Source organism: Macrotis lagotis, chromosome X (genome assembly GCF_037893015.1).
Source record: "Macrotis lagotis isolate mMagLag1 chromosome X, bilby.v1.9.chrom.fasta, whole genome shotgun sequence".
Taxonomy (NCBI): domain Eukaryota; kingdom Metazoa; phylum Chordata; class Mammalia; order Peramelemorphia; family Peramelidae; genus Macrotis; species Macrotis lagotis.
Genome location: NC_133666.1, coordinates 624,976,604 through 624,996,290, shown reverse-complemented (window position 1 = coordinate 624,996,290; position 19,687 = coordinate 624,976,604). Strand labels below are relative to the sequence as shown.

The following is a 19,687-nucleotide window of genomic DNA, read 5'->3' as shown; positions in this document are numbered from 1 at the left end:
GGGGAGGTGGAGAAAAGCCAGGAACCAATCATTGTCTTCTGAGGCGGAGGATGGACGGCCCGGACCCTCCTCTTCCTCCTTTTCCTTCTAACCAGCGCTTCCGGGCGCACCGTGAGGCTCGGCACCCCATTTCCCATTCACCCCAACAATCAGTCGTGTCTTACCCCTTCCCTCCAGCGCCTACATCCTCTCCAGGAAGGCAGTGTATTAGACCCAATTGAGCATGAGCATCCTTAACAGCACTTTGCCCGTTATCCCCCGGCCGCCCTCTGGGGGGGTCTCATCCAAACCCCGGACCCCTCATCTCCTCCCCAGGGCCTCTGGGCTCCTCCCTCCTTCTGATTGGACACGGCGGAGTAAGGGCCCTGGAGCTCCTCCCACGTCCTCCATTTGGTAGGAGAGCCACCTGGGCAGGCGGCCATCTCACCTGGGCGCCTTTCACCTTTTTTTGTTTTAATTTTAAAGTTGTCTTCCATTAGATTGTGAGCTCCTTGAGGGCAGGGACCGCACCTAGTGGTGATGATGATGATGATGAAGGCGAAGAGGATGATGTTTGCCCTTCCCTAGGTGACATCAGGGAGGTGATGCCATGACACGCACCTTGAGTGAAGGGGCTGCCATGCTGAGGCACCAGCCTCGCTTGCTTCTCCCGAGTCACCTGGGTCCAGCGTCCAAACATGAATCAGGACGACTGGATGTGTCTCACCCTGGGTGTGAGACGATCGGGGTTAAGTGACTTGTCCAAGGTCATCTGAACTCCTCCTCCTGATTCTAGGGCCGGAGCTCTAGCCGCCTCGCTTTCATAAATGTTTACTGTTAGACTGACTGAAATGGGTACCATTACCCCCCTTTTATAGATAAGGAAACTTAAATAACTTGCCCAGTTGGTGTTTGAGGCAAGATTTTAATTGGGTTCTATCTAAGTACTTGGAGCAAATATATACAATTAAAAGATCATTTTCTTAGGGAAGCTGGGCAGATCAGGTAATGCTTCCTCTAGGAGGTGGTCTATGACCCTGAGCTTTCAAGAAAAGGAAGAATTCCTTTGGTAAAAGGTGATTATGTTCCAAGAACTCTGGACACTTGTGCAAAAAAGCCTAGGGAGGAGAGATGAGATGTCCTGTGGCAAGGGGAGAAAGAAGACCAGTAAGGTTGTGTGGTAGAATGATTGGAGTATGTCAGGAAGGGGAGAAAGAAGACCAGTAAGGCTATATAGTAGAATGATTGGAGTATGTCAGCTAGCCACCGACAAACTCAGGGAAACACAGGTAAAATGCAATTCTTACTCTCCAAGAGCTCACTGTGTAATGGGGCAGCAATAGGCAAATAACTCTTCAACTCAAAAGACACACCTATTTTGGGTCAGATCCTTTTTGGGGACACAAAAATAGGCAGATAGTTTCTGCCCTCTAGGAGCTTACAATCTTAAGGAAACAGAGACAACTTGTAAACAAATATATGCAAAACAAGCTATAGATACAAGAAAGATACGAAATAAAGAATAAATAGATAATTAACAGAGGGAAGGATCTGGAATGAAGAGGGGGTTTTTAAACAGTATAGGAGGTAGGATTTTAACTAGGAACTATGTACAAACAAGATGGGGTAAATTGGAGTTATTGGACTTCTTTTATACTCTTGTCATATAACATTAGAGATTATAATTGTTTGTTTGCATGTAAATCTTTGGAGCATGCATAGCATACTCTTTGTTGGAATTCTTAGTAAAACCTTAGTGAGTCTACTTCCAGGAACTCATGGTAATGCTCAAAGAACATCTGTTCATCACTTCAGAACAAAGCTATGCTTTGACTATTCCTTATTGATGATAGGGCAACTAGGTGATGCAATGATGATCCCTGGGCTTGGAATCAGAAAGACTTACCTTCATGAGTTCAAATCTGGCCTCAAATCTGGCTATGTGACCCTAGATAAATGACTTAATTCCATTTATTTCAGTTCCCTAATCTGCAAAATGAACTTGTGTGGGATAAAAATCCACTTTAAAAAAAATAGAGAGACACCTCTGAACAAAAAAGGAAAGTTTATTTTGGCTTTTCTCAAGAAAAGGGCACCCCCAAGTCTCACAAAGGTAGTGAAGATCAAGGAGCTGCCCAGAGGCAACAGTCAAGCAAGATTTTTATGGCCTAGCACAATTCCCCCATCCCCCATGCCCTCTCTTCCAACCTGATTGATTGTTTTCAGAGTTATAATCTTTAATTGAAAAATCTACCCAGCAACAAAGAGAAGAATAAAAGGTTTTCATAAAATATTACCTCACCATCCAGATGGCAAGGGTATCAGAAGATTTCTAATGAACTGTTAAATGACTTAATGTCTGAGTATGCAAGGTCTTCTAAGGGACTCTACTGGCACTTACCAAAATAAGAAAAGGCAGGCTACTGTTCTCACAGTCCATTATCAAATAGGTGGCTAACTAAGACTGCAAGTTCTCTTCTTTGGAAGTATTCCACTATTTCCTTCCATAACAGAATCAATGCAAGGTCTTTCTGGAAATAGTCCACTGTTTCACTCCCTAGCAGAATCGGGAGGGTGTCTGACTGAAAATACAAGGCCTCTCTCCTTCTTCTAAGAATAGTCTAAGGGTAATAGTCTGTCTTTGTTTTAATGATTTTTAACCCTGAGAGGACTTCACTAAGAATATTAACTCTTTTTTTTTTGAGGTTTTTGCAAGTCAAATGGGGTTAAGTGGCTTGCCCAAGGCCACACAGGTAATTAAGTGTCTGAGGTTGGATTTGAACTCAGGTATTCCTGACTCCAGGGCAGTGCTCTATCCATTATGCCATCTAGCTGCCCCAGAATATTAACTCTTTTTTTTTTTAGGTTTTTGCAAGTCAAATGGGGTTAAGTGGCTTGCCCAAGGCCACACAGCTAGGTAATTATTAAGTGTCTGAGACCGGATTTGAACCCAGGTACTCCAGGGCAGGTGCTTTATCCACTGCCACCTAGCCGCCCCTGATGTTAATTTACATTAATGCTTTATAATCTTCAAACCACTACACAAATTCTATTTTTGTTATTAACATCAATATCTTCATCATCTACTGCTTATCAATGGTATTAGTTGTTGTTAATGTTACTGGTCAGAATATTGGAGGATCAATTGTTAGATGATATTCAGAACATGATAACCAGTCAATTGATCTAATTGTTGTTCAGTTGTGTCCAATTCTATGTGACCCCCATGGATAAAGTTCATGGGATTTTCCTGGCAAAGATACAGAAGTGGTTTGCCATTTTCTTCGAGCATTCTAAGTGCTCGGAGGTTTACCAAGTACTTTACAAATATTATCTCATTTTGTGTTCACAATAAGCCTGGGGTGATTATTATTGATATCCCCCATATTACAGATGAGAAAATTGAAGAAGTCAGAGGCTAAGTGACCTGCCCAGGATCACACACCTTATTGGACATAAACTCAACTCCTCCTTCCTCCTGGTCTAGCACTTTCTTCCTACAGGCTGTCAAATATCAGGGATAATTTCCTGAATGGGTACTCAAGAGCAAGAGTTCTAAAGAGATATATATCCTCCAATTAGAACTCTAAGGAGAGAAGTACTCTGCTCTGGTGATCCAATCTATTAGGTAGAGTCTATGTATTATATGATTCTTAGACTCCTTTGGGACAATAAAGTCCATGATAGCAGGAATTGGGTTTTATCTAAACACTGTCTCCTTTAGGACTTAGCACAGGACTCTACACAGAGAACGCATTTAAGACATGTTTTTTAATTGTCATAGGATCTTATTGTGAAAACATTAAGTTTTTTTTATAATGTAACTAAAAATATTTTAATGGTATCTTTGTAGTTTATTTTTTACCTTTATTGACATTTTATTTAAATTTTTCCAATTACATGCAAAGCTAGTTTTCAACATTTTTCCATTTGCAAGTTTATGAATTCCATTCTCCCTTCTCTTTCCCCTTTGACTGTGAACAAATTGGTAAAAGTTGTACACGGACAATCGTAACTGAAAATATTAAGAAATAAATATTTCTGCAGACTAAAGTCCTTTCCAGACTTCTTTGAATAAAGGAAAACAGTACTATTCAACCTTTTTTAGGAAACTAACCTCCATTAAATTCCTTTTTCCCCCCATCTCTCTTACCTAACCACATTCTATCAGAAAAATTGCAAAAAGATTAAGAGTAAACTGGAAGGCTCTACAAAGTGGATTAAATGTGACTGACAATCAGGTTTAGAACAAGAAATACTTTAATGTAATCAAGGTCATTGCCTACCACCATTTTTAATGGTTTCAGAAAGTGATTTGTTTTAGGACATTTCAAGTGACTATTGTTTTGTTTAATGAAGGAAACTATTAACTAAATTGTCAACTAAACTTTGGACCTTTGCTCAATCTCCACTGTGAAATTTTCTTTATTGAAAAATCCTACAATCCCATAGATTGCAACTTCAAAATGACTTCTTTCATAAAGAGTGTGGGGGGGGAATAAGGGTACTACATCAGTTTGGTCATTTCTCTCCCTTAGCAAAAATACATCAACATCAACAGTAACAAACCAATAAATAGCCCACCTCCTCCTTATACCACATACTCCTGCAAACAAAACAAAACAAAATAAAAAACCAGAATAATTTTAACTAGGATGTAAACTAGGGGTATCTGACTACATTTGCCTAAGTCCTAGAATGACCTACCTTTCTGGAAGGCTTGTGTTTATATGTAGACTATTTTTTTCTTTGACCATATGATAGATGAAGAAAGCACCTTAGAGATCATCCAGGGTCTTTTTATAGATAATATGGGCTCAGAGAGAGAGAAGAAATTTGCTCAAGGTCACACAGCTAGAATTCAACCAAAGATTCAGATCTAGGTCTGACCCCAAATCCAGGGTGCTTTCTTTTGTTCTTTGATATTCTATCCATGTACATTTCTCTGCCTCAATCTTTTATTATCTGCCTCTCTTGGTCTTATCCTGTCTGTCTCTGCCCTTGTTTCTCTTTCTCTCAGGTTCAATGTCCTCCTGGTCTTTGCTTCCTTTGACAGGGGTATGGGGAAGGTTTTGGAGGTATGCATGTAGGGGAATTGGCTTAAGAAGAGGATGTTGGAAACAAGATTTGGCCATTGCTCTCATTAAATCTCTGAAAGGGAATAATGGGAGAGTAGTATCTGTGTGCTCATATTTTTGCAGAAATATATATATATATATACACAAATGAGCTCATGTCTGTGTTTAGGTGTAAAATTTTATTTCTGGATCCAGGACAGTATGTATGTTACTGCTGTGGGGTCTATGAGAATATGGTGCTGGTGTTGGTTAGTGTCTGTGGGGTCTCCATGACCTCTGAAGTCCATGTCAAATGCCCTTTTTTTTACTCTCATGCTCTGTATCCTGTACCCTGTGAAGGAGAATGTTTCTTTTTGGCAGTGACAACAGCCATCAGCCCTGCCTGGGCCCCATCATTGCTGCCTCTGGACAGGGAGCTGTCAGTGGTCAGTGGGAGAGAAGAGAGAGTAAGAGCCAGGAAAGAGGGAGTGGGGCAGGATGGAGAGTCAGTGACCAGTGGGGGAAGGGATGGGGTGGGTTCTGAGCATCTGCAGAAATTCTTAGAAACAGACCCCACAGATGTTTACAGTTGGGCTCCTGGGCAGAGATTGTGCAGCTCCAGGGGTTGGTCTGGAGAGGGCGGGGACATGAGGGTCAGGCACTAGGCCTGGGCAGTTAGCAGCATCTCTGTAACAAGATTCTCTTTCTCCCCATCGTAGAAAGTGAGGAGAGAACAGGCCAGGAGGGTGAACCTGAGGAACTGTGAGCTGTGACTGGTGAGTACCCTGACACTGAGCACCCCCCCCCCAGCCACAGAGTGAATGGGGGACTCCCATCACCTCCAGAAAAGGTAGAAACAGAATGCATTTTCTGAGGCTTGATTACAACACATCAAGGCCTATCTATGCCAGCCCCTTCCCCACAGCAGGCTTAGCGGTGGATCTATAGGACCTATAGGAGCACCTATAAGCCATTAGTGCTATGGAAGTCCATGGTTGACTAGGACATTCTCATCCTACCTACACTGGGGCAAAACTGCTGACTCCTGGGTCAAACTGTGTGTGCTAATGAATCTGAGTGATATTGAACCAAGGACCAATATACATCTCTGTATATTTGAATATATAATATAGAAATACAAAAAATATCCCTATGGTCACTCTATGGTGGAAATGAGACAGGAGGAAAGCCAAACAGCTTGGCCTTATTCTCTGGGGAACAGAAAAATAGATATGGTCATGGGAACTGTGCCTGCCCTTCCCCCAGATAGATGCTTGCAGCTGAGGAATTTCCTTTGAGTTGGATTAGTGTACTGTTTTTGAGGGGTTTGTGATCAGGGTAGGAGGTGGGGAGGAATAGATCTAATCTCTGGTCTCTCAGTTCCATTAATCCTTCAGTCTGAAGAGTCCACCTCTGAGTTAGAGGGCTAGCAAGATCAGAGTGACCCTAGTATCCTTATTCACTTGGCTGAGAGGACTTTTGACCACATATGGAATTGCTGTGACCGGACCCATCAGTCTATCCAGACTCACCACCTAGCCTCCCCTAGAATGGTGAAGGTGGTCAGTGTGAAGAGGCACTCTATGTGGATATTTAATGAAGATTTTTCACAAAGCAATATAAATGTTCTTTTTTTTTTGGTCTGGGGACCTGAGGAAAAACCTGACCCTGACTTGGTGGGCAGTTACCCAGACCAAGGCAGGATGAAGAGACCTGATCAACAGATATTAGAAGATGAACTAAATGATGAAATAATATCATTATTGTTATTAATAGTAATGAACACATTATTATTATTTATAATACTTCTACTGTAAATAAGATTTTTAAAATTTTTATTTATTTAAGGCAATGAAGGGATTAAGTGACTTGCCCAAGGTCACATAGCTAGGTAATAATTAAGTGTCTGAGGTCACATTTGAACTCAGGTCCTGCTGACTCCAGTACCAGTGCTCTATCCACTGCACTACCTAGCTGCCCCTGTAAGTAAGGTTATTTTTTTTTAGCTTTTTTTTGTAAGGCAAACGGGGTTAAGTGGCTTGCCCAAGGCCACACAGTTAGGTAATTATTAAGTGTCTGAGACCGGATTTGAACCCAGGTACTCCTCTGACTCCAGGGCCGGTGCTTTATCCACTCCGCCACCTAGCTGCCCTATAAATAAGGTTTAAAAAAAATGTTTCATCATGGCAAGCTCATGAGAGGGGCATTGTGGATGTTATCACTTATTTATAGATGAAGAAACTGAGGTGCATAGAGGTAAGGTGACTTGCCCAGCATCATGAAACTACTGAATGTCAAAGTTAGGAGTAAGTTTTTGGGGCTCTTGGATTCTCTCAAAGAAGGGGAAAACTCTGGCAGGAGCAACAAATGAGCTCAGAGTTTAGAGTCTTCTGAAGGCATGATCTCTCTCTCCACACAGCTGAGCCTGGCCTCCTTCTGTTACAGGTGACCATGGAAATGCACACATGGAGTCCAATACTGCTTTTGATGGCCATCCTGAGGGGGCTGAGCCCTGCTCTGGGGGAGAAGAGATCTGCAACCACCAACCAACGCTGCACTTACATCTTTATGGCTCCCCAGCAGAAGTTCATAGGGGCTGTGTGCTGGAGTGGAACAAAGGCATCAGCCCCTTGTCAAGACAATCCTGGGGCAGATGAGCTTCAGGCTCTTCAGGTCCAGCTAAGACAGCAGGAGGTGCTAATCAAGGAACTGAAGGAACAGTTGGCTGCAGTTGGGACCACTATCAGCGAGGTCAGGGCCTTATGTGGGGAGACTCGGGACCCTGGCTCCCACTCCAGCCAACTGCAGACACCACAGTTACCCCATGGAAAAACAAAGGGTTCCCAGGGGGATGGATTGGCCCAGATAGAGGGCCAGGTCATGAATGCCTTAGCAGAAGCCCAGAGAGCCACTATCCAATACCACCAATTGGATGCCAAATATGATACTCTGGCTGTACTAGTCAATGACCAGAACACTGTCATCACCAAGCTGGAGCAGCAATGTTCAGGAGGGTCCAGGAATCAACAGATGCAGGACCTGAACAGAACAACTGGACAGGTACAGCAATAGTCTCTGTTAAAGGAATAGTCATTATCTTAGGAAGTAAAGCTTTTGGAGAAAGATTGTTATTTATAAGATGGTCATTGTTATGGGAGGAGGGTAATTTCCCAAGTACAATTAGACTCAGTCTCACTTCTATCTCATGTCCAAATTTGTCAATCTTGGGAAGGAGAGAAATTGACTGATTGACATGTGGCAGGTTTGGGGACCTGGATTTTCTTTCCTCCTTTGGGCCAGGTGTTCCTTTTCCCAAAGCTACCCATACTATTGTTTCAATTTTAGAAGCATTTAGTATCAGTTAACTCTTTCCTCCACTGCTTAGTTGGTGTTGTGAAACCTTGTTATGGTGAAGGATGGGTGAGGGTAGAAGGAGAAATTCTATTATTGGCACTGTTCAACTTCTGATCCCAGGATGAGCAATCTGAGGTAGAAATTCAGGATTTGGATGGGGGCAGAGATAAATAGTCCAGGAATAGATGAGATTAATTCCTTAGGAATAGGGATACAGAATAAGTCTTTTAGGGAAAAAAGTTGTATAGAGATGGTCCTCCTCCCTCCAGCCCCTCAGAAGAGGTGGGTCATCCTAGGACTTGAGTCTTGGATGATCAGACGTTCTGAGTTAATCATTGACTTCTACAGGTCTTGCTACCACCCTCCTTGAGTCCCTCAGAGCTTGGAGGGCTTGTGAGTAATGGCAGCAATGGTAGGGGAAAAATGCCTCGTCACAGGGAACAGGGCAGGATACCTGGTCAATCACAGAGGCAGCAAGGGGTCCTAGCCTCTCCCCTGCCCACAGGTCTCTCAGGAACACCTACACAGACAACAGGTAAGGTGTAGTTCAGGCTTATGACTTTGGGGGCAGAGAACAGATTTTAAATCCCTGTCAGAAACAGGTGGGGAGAGGGAGGTGGTGGGAATAGGGAGGGGGAAGGGTCTACAGTGGGATCCCCCCCAAATTTAGGCCAAGTCCATACCCAGGACAACCTTCCTCTTCCTGTCCCATTATCCTAGCCATCTTGTGGGTCTTCCCATGACCCCTTCATCCCTTGCCAGGGCAGACTATGTATGTCTTCATGACCCCTAGGCCCATGGCAAGATTGCTTGGAGGCCCAAAAGGGCAGGCAGGGGATCAGTGGGGTTTACCAAGTGAGACTGGGCCAGAAATCAGTGTCAGTGTGGTGTGAACAGCAACTGGAGGGTGGAGGCTGGATGGTCATTCAGCGGCGACAGGACGGCTCTGTGAACTTCTTTACCAACTGGCAGAACTATAAGGTAGGTATGATGGGAGGGGTGGGTTAGGGGCTCTGAATGGTTTAAGTACCTCCATAGCTCTGGCCCACTGAAGACTGGTCTCCCTTCCTTACTAGGTGGGCTTTGGCCAGCCAGATGGTGAGCACTGGCTGGGTCTTGAGACCATACACCTGTTGACCCATCTCCGGGATCATGAGCTTCTGGTGCTACTGGAGGACTGGAGTGGCCGTGTGGTCTATGCTCGATATGATGGATTCTCCCTAGAGTCTGAGAGTGATCACTACCGCCTGAGGCTTGGCCACTACAGGGGTGATGCTGGTGATTCTCTGTCTTGGCACAATGACAAACCATTCAGCACTGTGGACAGGGACAGGGACTCCTATTCTGGTGAGGCCTGGTCTGGCAAGGGGGGTTGGGTTGGTGGATCTGGCCAGGTTCTTCTGGTTGAGTAGATATCTAGCACTCCTACTCCTATGAGGGCAGATAGGGATTAGGGGCTGAGGAATGGTGGAATGGAGAGGTTGAGGCAGGGGTTGGTTGGCAGAAATAATACCTAACATATAGAGCTTTAAGTTTGGCAAACATGATCAGACATCCTGAGTTAATCATATAGTATCTCATTAGGTCTTCCCAATATCCCTATAGGGGAAGATACTGTTATCATTTTACTGGTAAAGAAACTGAGACAAATAGAGGATATGTGACTTGAGCAAAGTCGTACTGCTAGTATCTGAGGCAGGATTCAAACCCAGTTCTTCCTAATTTTAAGTCTACCAATAATGTTACCTAGCTTTTTTTTTCCTTGGGAGGGAGGGGGCAGAGGATGATGGGAGAAAGGGAGGGCAGAGAGAAACAGAGACTGGGGATTAGAAATCACTAACAAGAACAGAAGACTGAAGAACCTGATTATACAGCAGGTATGGAAAGTAAAGTGAATTTTGAAGTGATTGGCAGTAACTTGGAGATGTCAGTTCCTTAGTCAATAAACATTTACTGGGGGCAGCTAGGTGGCGTAGTGGATAGAGCACTGGCCCTGGAGTCAGGAGTACCTGAGTTCAAATCCAGCTTCAGACACTTAATAATTACCTAGCTGTGTGGGCAAACCACTTAACCCCATTGCCTTGCAAAAAAAAAAAGAATAAACATTTACTGTATGGAGTGTCTGATATGTGCTAAAAACTGGAGATACAAGAAAGGCAAAAACTGGTCCTTGCTCCAAGAAGTTTATTGTCAAATGGGGGAGACCACATACAAAGAACTATGTACAAACAAGCTTTATACAGTGGTAAGTTAGAAATAATCAACAGAAGGAAGGCATTAGAATTAAGGAAGACTTGGAAAAGCTTCCTGGGTAGAGGGGAGGATTTTATCTGGGACTTGAAAGACAAGAGAAGCCAGGAGGCAGAGATGAGGAGGAAATGCTTTCCAAGGCCTGGGGGAGAGCCAGTCAGGAGAATGTAGGGTCTTGTGTGAGAAATTGCTAGGAAGCAAATGTTCCTAGGGTACAGAGTATTGGTGAGGGGTTATAAGAGATAAGAAAACTGAAAAGGCAGAGAGGTCAGCTATATACAGCACTGAACTCCAAACCAAGGATATTCTATTCAATCCTGATGGTGTGTGACTTGGTCCAGACCTTCTGTCTATGAAAATCACTTTGAGGGCTGAGTGGGAAATATTGACTAGAGTGGGAAGAAGGCTAATGACAGGGAGACCAACCATCTGGTTATTATAAAAGGCCTGGTATGGGATGTTGAGGGCTTGTGTCAATATGATGGTAGTATCAGAGGAGAGAAGGGAGCACATTTGAGAGATATCATAGGGGCAGCTAGGTGGCGTAGTGGATAAAGCACCGGCCTTGGAGTCAGGAGTACCTGGGTTCAAATCTGGTCTCAGACATTTAATAATTACCTAGCGGTGTGGCCTTGGGCAAGCCACTTAACCCCATTTGCCTTGTAAAAAAAAAATTAAAAAAAAAGAAAAAAGAAAAGAGAGATATCATAAAGGTAAAATAATAGACCCTGGCCATAGACAGAATATGGGAGGATGAATGATACGGATGACATCTAGGTTGTGAGCCTGGGTGATTGGGAAGATGGTGTTACCCTTAATAGTAACAGGGAAGTTAGGAAGAGAGAAGGGTTTGGGAAGAAAGATAATGAGGTCAGTTTTGGACATAATCAGTTTATTGTGTCTATAGGATATCCAATTTGAGAGGTCCAATAGACAGTTGGAGATACATTGCTAGAGGTCAGCAGAGAGGTGAGGGCTGAGTAAGTAGACTTGATAAGCATCATCATCAAGATGATAATTGAATCTATAGGAGCTGATGATCACCAATACTTTAAGTGTGAATGTCTCCCCTGGGACATCCCTTATTAATGGGTATGACTTGGATGAGAATCCAACAAAGAGGATCAAAAAGTAATCAAATAAGGAGGAGAACCAAGAGTAGTTTCACTGAAACCTAGACAGAAAAGAACAGGATGATTGACAGTCAAAGACTGCAGAAAGATCAAGAATGAAGACTGAGAAAAGACCATTAGATTTGGTAATGAAGAAACCATTAGTATGGAGAGAGCAGCTTCAATTGAATGAAAAGATTATAAATCAGCATGTAAAAGTTAAGAAGAGAATGAGAGGAAAGGAAATGGTGGTACTGATTGGAGATGCCTTCTTAAGGGATGGTGGCTAGCAAGAAAGGATGGAGCAAGTGAGAGTTTTTGAGGTTGGGGAAGACATAGGTAGTTTATAAGCAATAGGGAAGCAGCCAGTGAAAAGGGAGAGACTGAAGATTAGTGAGAGAAGGGAGCTAACAGAGGAGGCAATCTAATGGAGGAGATGAGAAAGAATTCTGTGTGTAGAGGGGTTCACATTGGCAAGAAGGGTCATCTCATTATATAAGACAGGGGCAAGAAGGAGATAGTACAAAGTTGCTAGGTAATATGAGATAAGGATTGAGGAAGAAGGCATTTTCCTCAGCTGACTTCAATGAATTATCTATACTTAAGTGCGAGATGTTTTTTCTCCTAAAGGAGAAGGTAAAAGGACTCAAGATACTCTTCCCATTTATCAAGAATGTCTCTTGGAGGAAAAAGGGCTTCCAGATAAAAAAACAAATAAGAAAAAGGTGCTAGGGCAAAGGGAATCCTAATCCATGGTACTAAGTTGAAGAATGAAGAATGGGTCACAGAAGAGAAAGGGAAGGTGGACCACTGAACACTTGGAGCTAAGTGACCACTATGGGATTCTTTACAAAGACAGGAAGAGATGGACCTTTGAGGAAGAAGCAACTGATTGTCTTCTAAAAAGTGAGCCTAGATTCATGGATGGCAACAGGAAGCAAATCACCCCATATACAACCAAGGACACAGAGTGGTCAGTGAATTTCCAATGAGGTACACCAGGAAAGCTATTTGTTGATCTAATGTCAACAATAGAGAGATCTATCTACTTGAACCTTTCCAATGCTTGTCAAATCTGATGCCTGTTACTTCTGATGATTTGTGTGGGAATGAAGGAATCTGGAAAGAGGCAGCTAAGTGGTACATTGGATAGATTGCTAGACCTGGAGTCAGGAAGACCTGAGTTCAAATCCAACTTCTGATACTTACTAGCTATATAACCCTTGGTAAGTCACAACCTCTGAAAAGGTTATGGTTGGTGTCCTGGGATGGAATGAGTTAGGGCTGAGCCAAGTCTATGTAGTGGTGGACCAGACTGGTTGGCAGGTCAGGATGTCAGATCTTGGCACTCTCTCTCTCTCTCTCTCTCTCTCTGGAGCCCATTTCGGACATTGGTTAGGGAAAGTCAGAAAGTAGCTCTAGAAAGAAGGAACAACTTCTGCTCCAGGTTGCTGTAGTTCTCTCTCCTTTATTTTCACTCACCCCATTGTAATAGCTGGCCATCATCATGGCCTCTGGGTACAGAGATGAGGAGTAGGATGGTGAAATCATCACTGTCTCTGGCAAGGAGAGGATTCATATTCATTCTCTAAAATGGAGATTGACTAACCCTCTCGGGTAAACAATGAGACATTGCCTCAGATTTTGACCCATAGAATGACTAACAAATTCAGGACCACAAACACAGAGACCCAAAGTTGCAGATTCCTCTATTCACAGTACTGGGCACTCAGGCTCACGGACAATCACAATTTCTCAGTCTCACAGATGCATACACTCAAAAAGAAAGCTAGAAAGATGACAGTTCAAACAGATGAATTTGAAGAGGGCTGAATGAGCTTATCCATCCAGTTTCCATGTCCCTAGAGACAGGATGTCTCCAGTTGAGGGTTGAAGGGATCTGTCCTTAACTCAGAACTATTCAACTGTTATCAATGACTTTAGATGAAGGCATAGAATCTTTTTCAAAGTTGATCAAATCTTTATCAGAACTGGGAGGGATAGGTCAAACAAGTCAAAGAAAGATATGCTCATCTTATTAAATCTGATAGGGATAAATGTAAAGTCTTTTGAGATTCAAAATCAATTTCACAGGTCCAGGATGGGGAGAAAGACAATAGTTCATGTAGAGAGATTTTAGTTAGCCACAAGTTCAATATGAAATAACAGTGTAATAACTTAGTATCTAAAGACTAGAACACATTTCCTCCTTTGCAAAATGAGGATTGAATTAAATGGCCATTGAGGTCCTTTCCAGGTCTAGATGTATGATCTACACATTAAGCTTAAGCTGCATTAACAAAGACAGGCAGTACTAAGGGAGAAAATGAGGGAAGTGACAATTCTGGGATCATTGTCCACTTTATCTGTTTGTTTTTAGGTCAAGACACCATGTTTTAGGAAGGACAAACTAATGTGACAAACTAATGAATGCAGAGGACTTTGACCAGGATGGGAAGGAGATTGGGAGGGATTCCATTTGAAAATTGTAGAAGAAAATAGGGGTATTTAGTTCAGAGAAAAGATGATTTAGAAGGACAAGTAATCTTTGTCCTGAAATTTTTTTTTGTTTGTTTTTTAGGTTTTTGCAAGGCAAATGGGGTTAAGTGGCTTGCCCAAGGCCACGTAGCTAGGTAATTATTAAGTGTCTGAGACTGGATTTGAACCCAGGTACTCCTGATTCCAGGGCTGGTGTGTTACCCACTAAGCCACCTAGCCATCCCAATGTCCTGAAGTTTTTGAAGGATAGCAGGATGGTACAGTGGATAGGAGTCTGGGCCTGGAGTCAGGAATTAGTTCAAATCTGATCTAAGACAAGACACTTCCTAGTTTTGTGATCCCATGATGAGGAAGAAGAATTAATCTTGTTCTGCTTGGGTAGAGACAGGGTTGGGCTTGATGTCAGGAAAAACTTCCCATCATTTAGAACTATCCACAGATGAGATGGCCATGGAAGGTAGTGGATTCCCTTAACTTCAAATGAAGGTTCAATGACTCCTTGTTCATCATGTGTGTAGAAGGCCAGCCCTTGGGTTGAATTTTGTCAGAAGTGGACTGATCTAGGTTGCCTTTACATTGCCATTTCTGTAAGGGAAGACAAAGCTGGGGCGGGGGCGGGGGAGTGAGTAGGAGAGGAGCAGAGCTGGGGTATTGGGGCTTTTATTCTAGTAATCGAGAAAGGGGTGGGGAAGAAGACAATTCTGGGATTAGGATCCTACCCTGCAAAGGGGAGGGGAGGGGAGATTCTCAATACTCCTGTTCAGAGTTAGTCTTGGGGATCATTGCGTTGTCACAACCTGTCTATCTCCCCTTTCCAGAGGTATATGAACCTGGGGGGTGTAGATGTTAGTGATGGATTACGCACGCAACTCTTGATTCACCTCTTCTTTCTCTTCTCCTAGGTAACTGTGCTCTATATCAGCGGGGTGGTTGGTGGTACCATGCCTGTGCCCATTCCAACCTCAATGGCGTCTGGCACCTCGGGGGCCACTATCGAAGCCGTTATCAAGATGGTGTCTACTGGGCTGAATTTAGGGGTGGTGCCTATTCACTCAAGAAGGTGGCTATGCTAATTCGGCCTCTCTGACTCCTGACCTTCACTCTTTGATCTTTGGTGGGGGGAAGTGTATTTGATCATCTTGGACTGCCATTTTGTGTCTTAGAGCTTGCATGAGTTGGGGGTCTGCAAAGCCCAGGGTATTATAAACAGTATTCCCCCATTTTACAAATCATACCCCATCAAGCCCATACTGCCATCACCTTCTAACCCTTAGCCCTGCAGGAATGAGAAACTGCCATTCAGGAAGAGGGCCAGTCTCTTTGTTTTTCTAAACATGGAATATAAAACAGTAGCATCATAATGTATGTCTATGTATATGGCATGTGGGTATGGGGATTGTGCTGTCTCCCACATGGAGGGGGTTAGGAATGTACCAATGTACCATCCTGCTACCCTTCAAAAACTTTAGGACAAAGGTCACTGTCCTTCTACATCACCCCTTTTTTGAACTAAATACCCCCATTTTCTTCTACAATTTTCATACGGAATCCCTCCCAATCTCCTTCCCATTCTGGTCAAAGTCCTCCGTATTCATTAGTTTGTCCTTCCAAAATGACTCCTTGTTCATGATGTGTGTAGAAGGTCAGCCCTTGGGTTGAACACCTCCAAAATGCGAAGGTGCACACAGGCCTGAATAATCTGAGGCTTCCCCTTAGTTACTTGTCAGATGTTCCCCAGACCATAGTTGAGCACCTACCCTCAACTTCTACTGGTCTCATAGATCAATACTGATCTTCCAAGTCTATAGGAGAATCAGGGTAGGAAGGGTGATTGAAGTCTGCTAGCTGCTTTCCTCTTCTTCAGCTTCCTCTTTGAGGTCCTCCAGGATCAAATTGTCTATGTCTACTATAAGGCTGCCCTGGCTAAGGCAGGTGGCTACAGTAGAGCCAGTGCTTTCATGGACAGGACTTGAGAATAAGACCACAGGCAGATTGTTCTGTTTTCGGCTTCTGGGGTGCACACAGGATGTCCCTGTTATGAAGGATCCTAGAGGAGAAGCACAAATATTAAGATTTGAACCTTCTCTGTTCTGAACTTGTCTGCAGTCTTGAGGCCTCTGTGTACCTGGTGAGAGACTGGTTCTGAGCAAGCAAACTAAAGGCAAAAGTATGTTAGCTCACATGAAGAGATAGGGCAAAGAAAAGAAAGGGACTGAGGGTTTGGGGGCTCCACCTTGCCGGTTGTGGCAGTCCTCAGCGAAGCAGGCATGTGGGTTTTTTCTGCTTTTCTCATTCTGGTTTCGGCGTGGGGGGAGGATTCGACTTGGTAGAACAGAGTTACGGCAGTGGTAGCATGGAGATGGAGTTCCCATCTGGGCATAACCCCTGGGGAGAAAGCAAGAATAGTTGGGGCAGGTCAGGAAGTAGGCCAAAGAGGCAGTGTGAGTCAGAGATTAAGAATGGGGGACTGAGAAAGTAAGAATGAAAGAAAGACACTGGGGGTTGGGCTGGGAGGTTTAAAGTGAGAAGAACCCTTGGAGATCATCTATAGCTAGACTTCTTTTTTTTATAGATAGGGAAATTGAGGTCTAAAGTGGGGAAATGTTTCACCCAATATAAATGCTGGGATTCTAACTCTGATTTTCTGGCCCCAAACCTAACGATCCTTTTATGTACTGAGGTCTGGGGACAAGGGTCATGGGACAGGGATCTGAGAACTCACGTGAAGATATGGCCACACTGTAAACAATGGAACTCAGCTTTTCCCCACATCTTGTCTTTGGGCACTGGATCATATTTTACTTTACACTTCCGGCACCGGGACACCTAAAATGGTCAGTGTGAGGAGGGTAAGGTCTCCTCTCAGGGATCCCATGGGACCCAGCCTCAGTCCTGGTCTTGGCCCCTTTACCTCTTTGCGCTTGGGCACCCGGCGCCACCACATGTTATCACACGTAAAGCAGGCAAACTGGCAGTCTTCACTCGGCATCTGGTCCTTCTGGACATCATCCAACATGCGAAGATTTTTCTCTGTCAGGGGTAGTATCCTAATGGTGGATGCCACCTCCTATGTGGGAAATTGGGGATAAGTTTTGAGTACCTCATCTTCCAGTGTGACTCCAATGGATGTTCTTACCCTCACCCTGTTCCCCTCATACATCAATGTCTCTGTCCTTCAAGACCTTTTCTTGACCCTGTGCAGAGAGGGGAGATAGAGAAAGGATTCTAGGTTAGGACCTGCATTGATCTTCAGGTACCCCTGTACCCTCAATCCTGGAGCTCTTCACTTGGTAAAGAGGCAAACTCTGAAGCAAGGATCAAGGCCCAGTCAGGGAGGAGACCTCAGTCCACATTTCAAACCTTTCCTCAAGATTCTCAGCCCAACCCCTAATCCCTCTTGTGGCATTATATCTTGAGCCAATCTGGATGTCATATTGGGGGTAGGAAGAAGAAAAGCACATATGAGATTGAGCTAAAGAGATTGTGGAGGTAATGGGGAGAGAAGAACATGAGGATCTGGGAAAGAGATTCCCAAAGTTATCTCTCTTCCCTTAGCCCAGGGGTTCCCTGAGCCCAGGAATCTGGGTCCCTGGGATTTGCTTGTTTAAGTTGGAGACTATTGGATCTCCTTGCAACTATGGGGCAAATGGGGGGAGGAAACTTACCTGGATAACTTGGTCGTCTTGGTGACAATCTTCTTCTGATCTGCCCACTTCAGAGAACAAGTTTAGAGAATACAAGAGCTGTCAGAAGATATTCTAGGCTCAAGGGCCTTTAAACAGTCTACTCATTCCCCAGTGGTCTCTGATAGACTCTGACCATTCTGGACACTGGTAGCCTCTGGGACACCCCTTCCATGATCTTCCTGAATATCTAGGTGCCCTCCCAGACATCTAGTATTCAACAGATTCCCTCTCAATAAGTCCTGCAATCCCTCCTGAACTCTCTAGGGCTTCCTCCACATTCTTTCCTCTCACCCCCCCCCCCCAATATGATTCCTGCTGACCATTAATTTGCTTAGCCACCCAAGAAGAGACCAGGGAATGGTCGTTGTGATATCTTTCCATTAAGACATTTGCCTTCTTCACAGACACGTGACCATGAAACTTCTCCCTAAAGCGTCTGACATTCTTCTCCAGCTGTTAAGAGGTTGAGGTAAGGGAGGGAGACATAGGAACATCATTAGTGCCATTGCCAAAATGCTTGAGAAACCTGAAGGTTAACACTGGAAAGAATCTGAGCTAAGGCAGTAAATTCCATTCCTCCTTGGGTGTCTTGCATATATTGTTAGATTCAAACTTGGGTTTCAGTAGAGCTCTGCTGAGTATACTTTCTTAAGAAGACAAATCCTAACTCCATTGAAACTCCAAATAACTACCAATCTCACCTCGTTGATCCTAAACAAAACACATCCTCCATGATGATTCCAAATGGCACTCAGTCCTTATGGAAACTATACCATCCTGCTTCCACAAGCCTATCAAAAGGCTCTTCTCACAACCAGCTGCTGGAGTCTGCTGGGACCCAACTGTTCTTCCCCTCAATAAACAGATTTGCATTTACTTCCATGTGTAGCTCTTTTCTCCTGATTACCACCTTTCAGGTGTCAATTCCCTAACCTATGAAATGGGCACGCAGGCCAGGTACTTGTCAGGGTGAGGTGGGGGAGGACAGGTCACATATGCACCTTGTGCTGGTTTTCTTTTACTTCCAACCCCTCTCCCTCCCACTGTGGGTGGTTAAGGGGAGGAAAAACAAGAGATAGGGGTATGTTTCAGCAGGCGCCCCCCACCCCCTCCGGCCCCTGACCGGCCAGCGTTTTTGTTTTTGTTTTTTGGAAAAGGTCAAAGTTGTGGTTAGAGGGGCCCAAACTGCAAGGCAGGTGAGAAACTCTGAGGCTTCTCAGAAGGCTCCTAGGGCGGCGGACCCGCTAGCCGGCTCCCCAGGCTCCAGGCCAGGGACCAGGTAGGAGGACAAGGCCTAGCTTAGAGTTGGGGGGCGGAGAGAGAGGCAGAGTTGGGCTCCTGGCGCTGCACATCTGGCTCCGGCCCCCCGTTCTCTCACCTGCACCTTGGAAGACTCGACTGCGGCCATGCTTGTTCCCGCGGCTGGTGGCTCTCCAGGGTCCCACCTCTCAGGTCCCCAGGACCCAGGAAATTTGGGGGTTTTTCCGCTCTTCTCACCTCTTTTGCCTTTGCCTAGAACAGCACCCCGCCTCCCCCTCTTTCACTCCCTTTTTCCGCCTAAGTTTCAGTTTCGCAGAAAAGGGCGGGACCTCAGAGGGGTGGGGAGATTCAGAACCTGAGGCTACACTTTCCAAACCCAGCCCAGCCCAGCCCCCCAATCTGAGAATTAAATCTCTTCGGGAATGATGGGGTCCGGGAAATGAGGGTGGGCTATGCAACCAGGGTGGGACTGACTCGACCCCAATGGTAC

The 19,687-nt window shown here is 44.4% G+C and overlaps 2 protein-coding genes across 2 annotated transcripts; one reads left to right on the top strand and one right to left on the bottom strand.

Moving 5' to 3' along the window:
* The first annotated feature begins 23 nt into the window (after window positions 1–23).
* On the top strand, window positions 24–18,799 carry ANGPTL6 (angiopoietin like 6). The gene is made up of 7 exons (XM_074203335.1): window positions 24–393; window positions 5,756–5,812; window positions 7,482–8,096; window positions 8,739–8,925; window positions 9,184–9,371; window positions 9,467–9,737; window positions 15,154–18,799. The coding sequence occupies exons 3-7, from the start codon at window positions 7,488–7,490 to the stop codon at window positions 15,336–15,338; spliced, it is 1,440 nt and encodes a 479-aa protein (XP_074059436.1). The 5' UTR covers window positions 24–393; window positions 5,756–5,812; window positions 7,482–7,487; the 3' UTR covers window positions 15,339–18,799.
* Window positions 10,527–19,687, bottom strand: SHFL (shiftless antiviral inhibitor of ribosomal frameshifting). Its single transcript, XM_074203339.1, has 8 exons — window positions 19,316–19,687; window positions 18,258–18,390; window positions 17,917–17,963; window positions 17,410–17,445; window positions 17,163–17,318; window positions 16,974–17,077; window positions 16,485–16,636; window positions 10,527–16,298 (listed from the first exon to the last, which is right to left on the bottom strand). The coding sequence occupies exons 1-8, from the start codon at window positions 19,343–19,345 to the stop codon at window positions 16,093–16,095; spliced, it is 864 nt and encodes a 287-aa protein (XP_074059440.1). The 5' UTR covers window positions 19,346–19,687; the 3' UTR covers window positions 10,527–16,092.

What these genes read in the sequence shown, in the direction of transcription:
- ANGPTL6 (XM_074203335.1), top strand. Translation starts at nt 7,488, where the DNA reads ATGGAAATGCACACATGGAGTCCAATACTGCTTTTGATGGCCATCCTG. An exon ending in TGAACAGAACAACTGGACAG is followed by an intron (nt 8,097 to 8,738) that starts GTACAGCAATAG and finishes TGACTTCTACAG; the next exon opens with GTCTTGCTACCACCCTCCTT. An exon ending in CCAACTGGCAGAACTATAAG is followed by an intron (nt 9,372 to 9,466) that starts GTAGGTATGATG and finishes CTTCCTTACTAG; the next exon opens with GTGGGCTTTGGCCAGCCAGA.
- SHFL (XM_074203339.1), bottom strand. Translation starts at nt 19,345, where the DNA reads ATGGCCGCAGTCGAGTCTTCCAAGGTGCAG. An exon ending in TCGAGTCTTCCAAGGTGCAG is followed by an intron (nt 18,391 to 19,315) that starts GTGAGAGAACGG and finishes ACCTCTTAACAG; the next exon opens with CTGGAGAAGAATGTCAGACG. An exon ending in GGGTGCCCAAGCGCAAAGAG is followed by an intron (nt 17,078 to 17,162) that starts GTAAAGGGGCCA and finishes TGACCATTTTAG; the next exon opens with GTGTCCCGGTGCCGGAAGTG.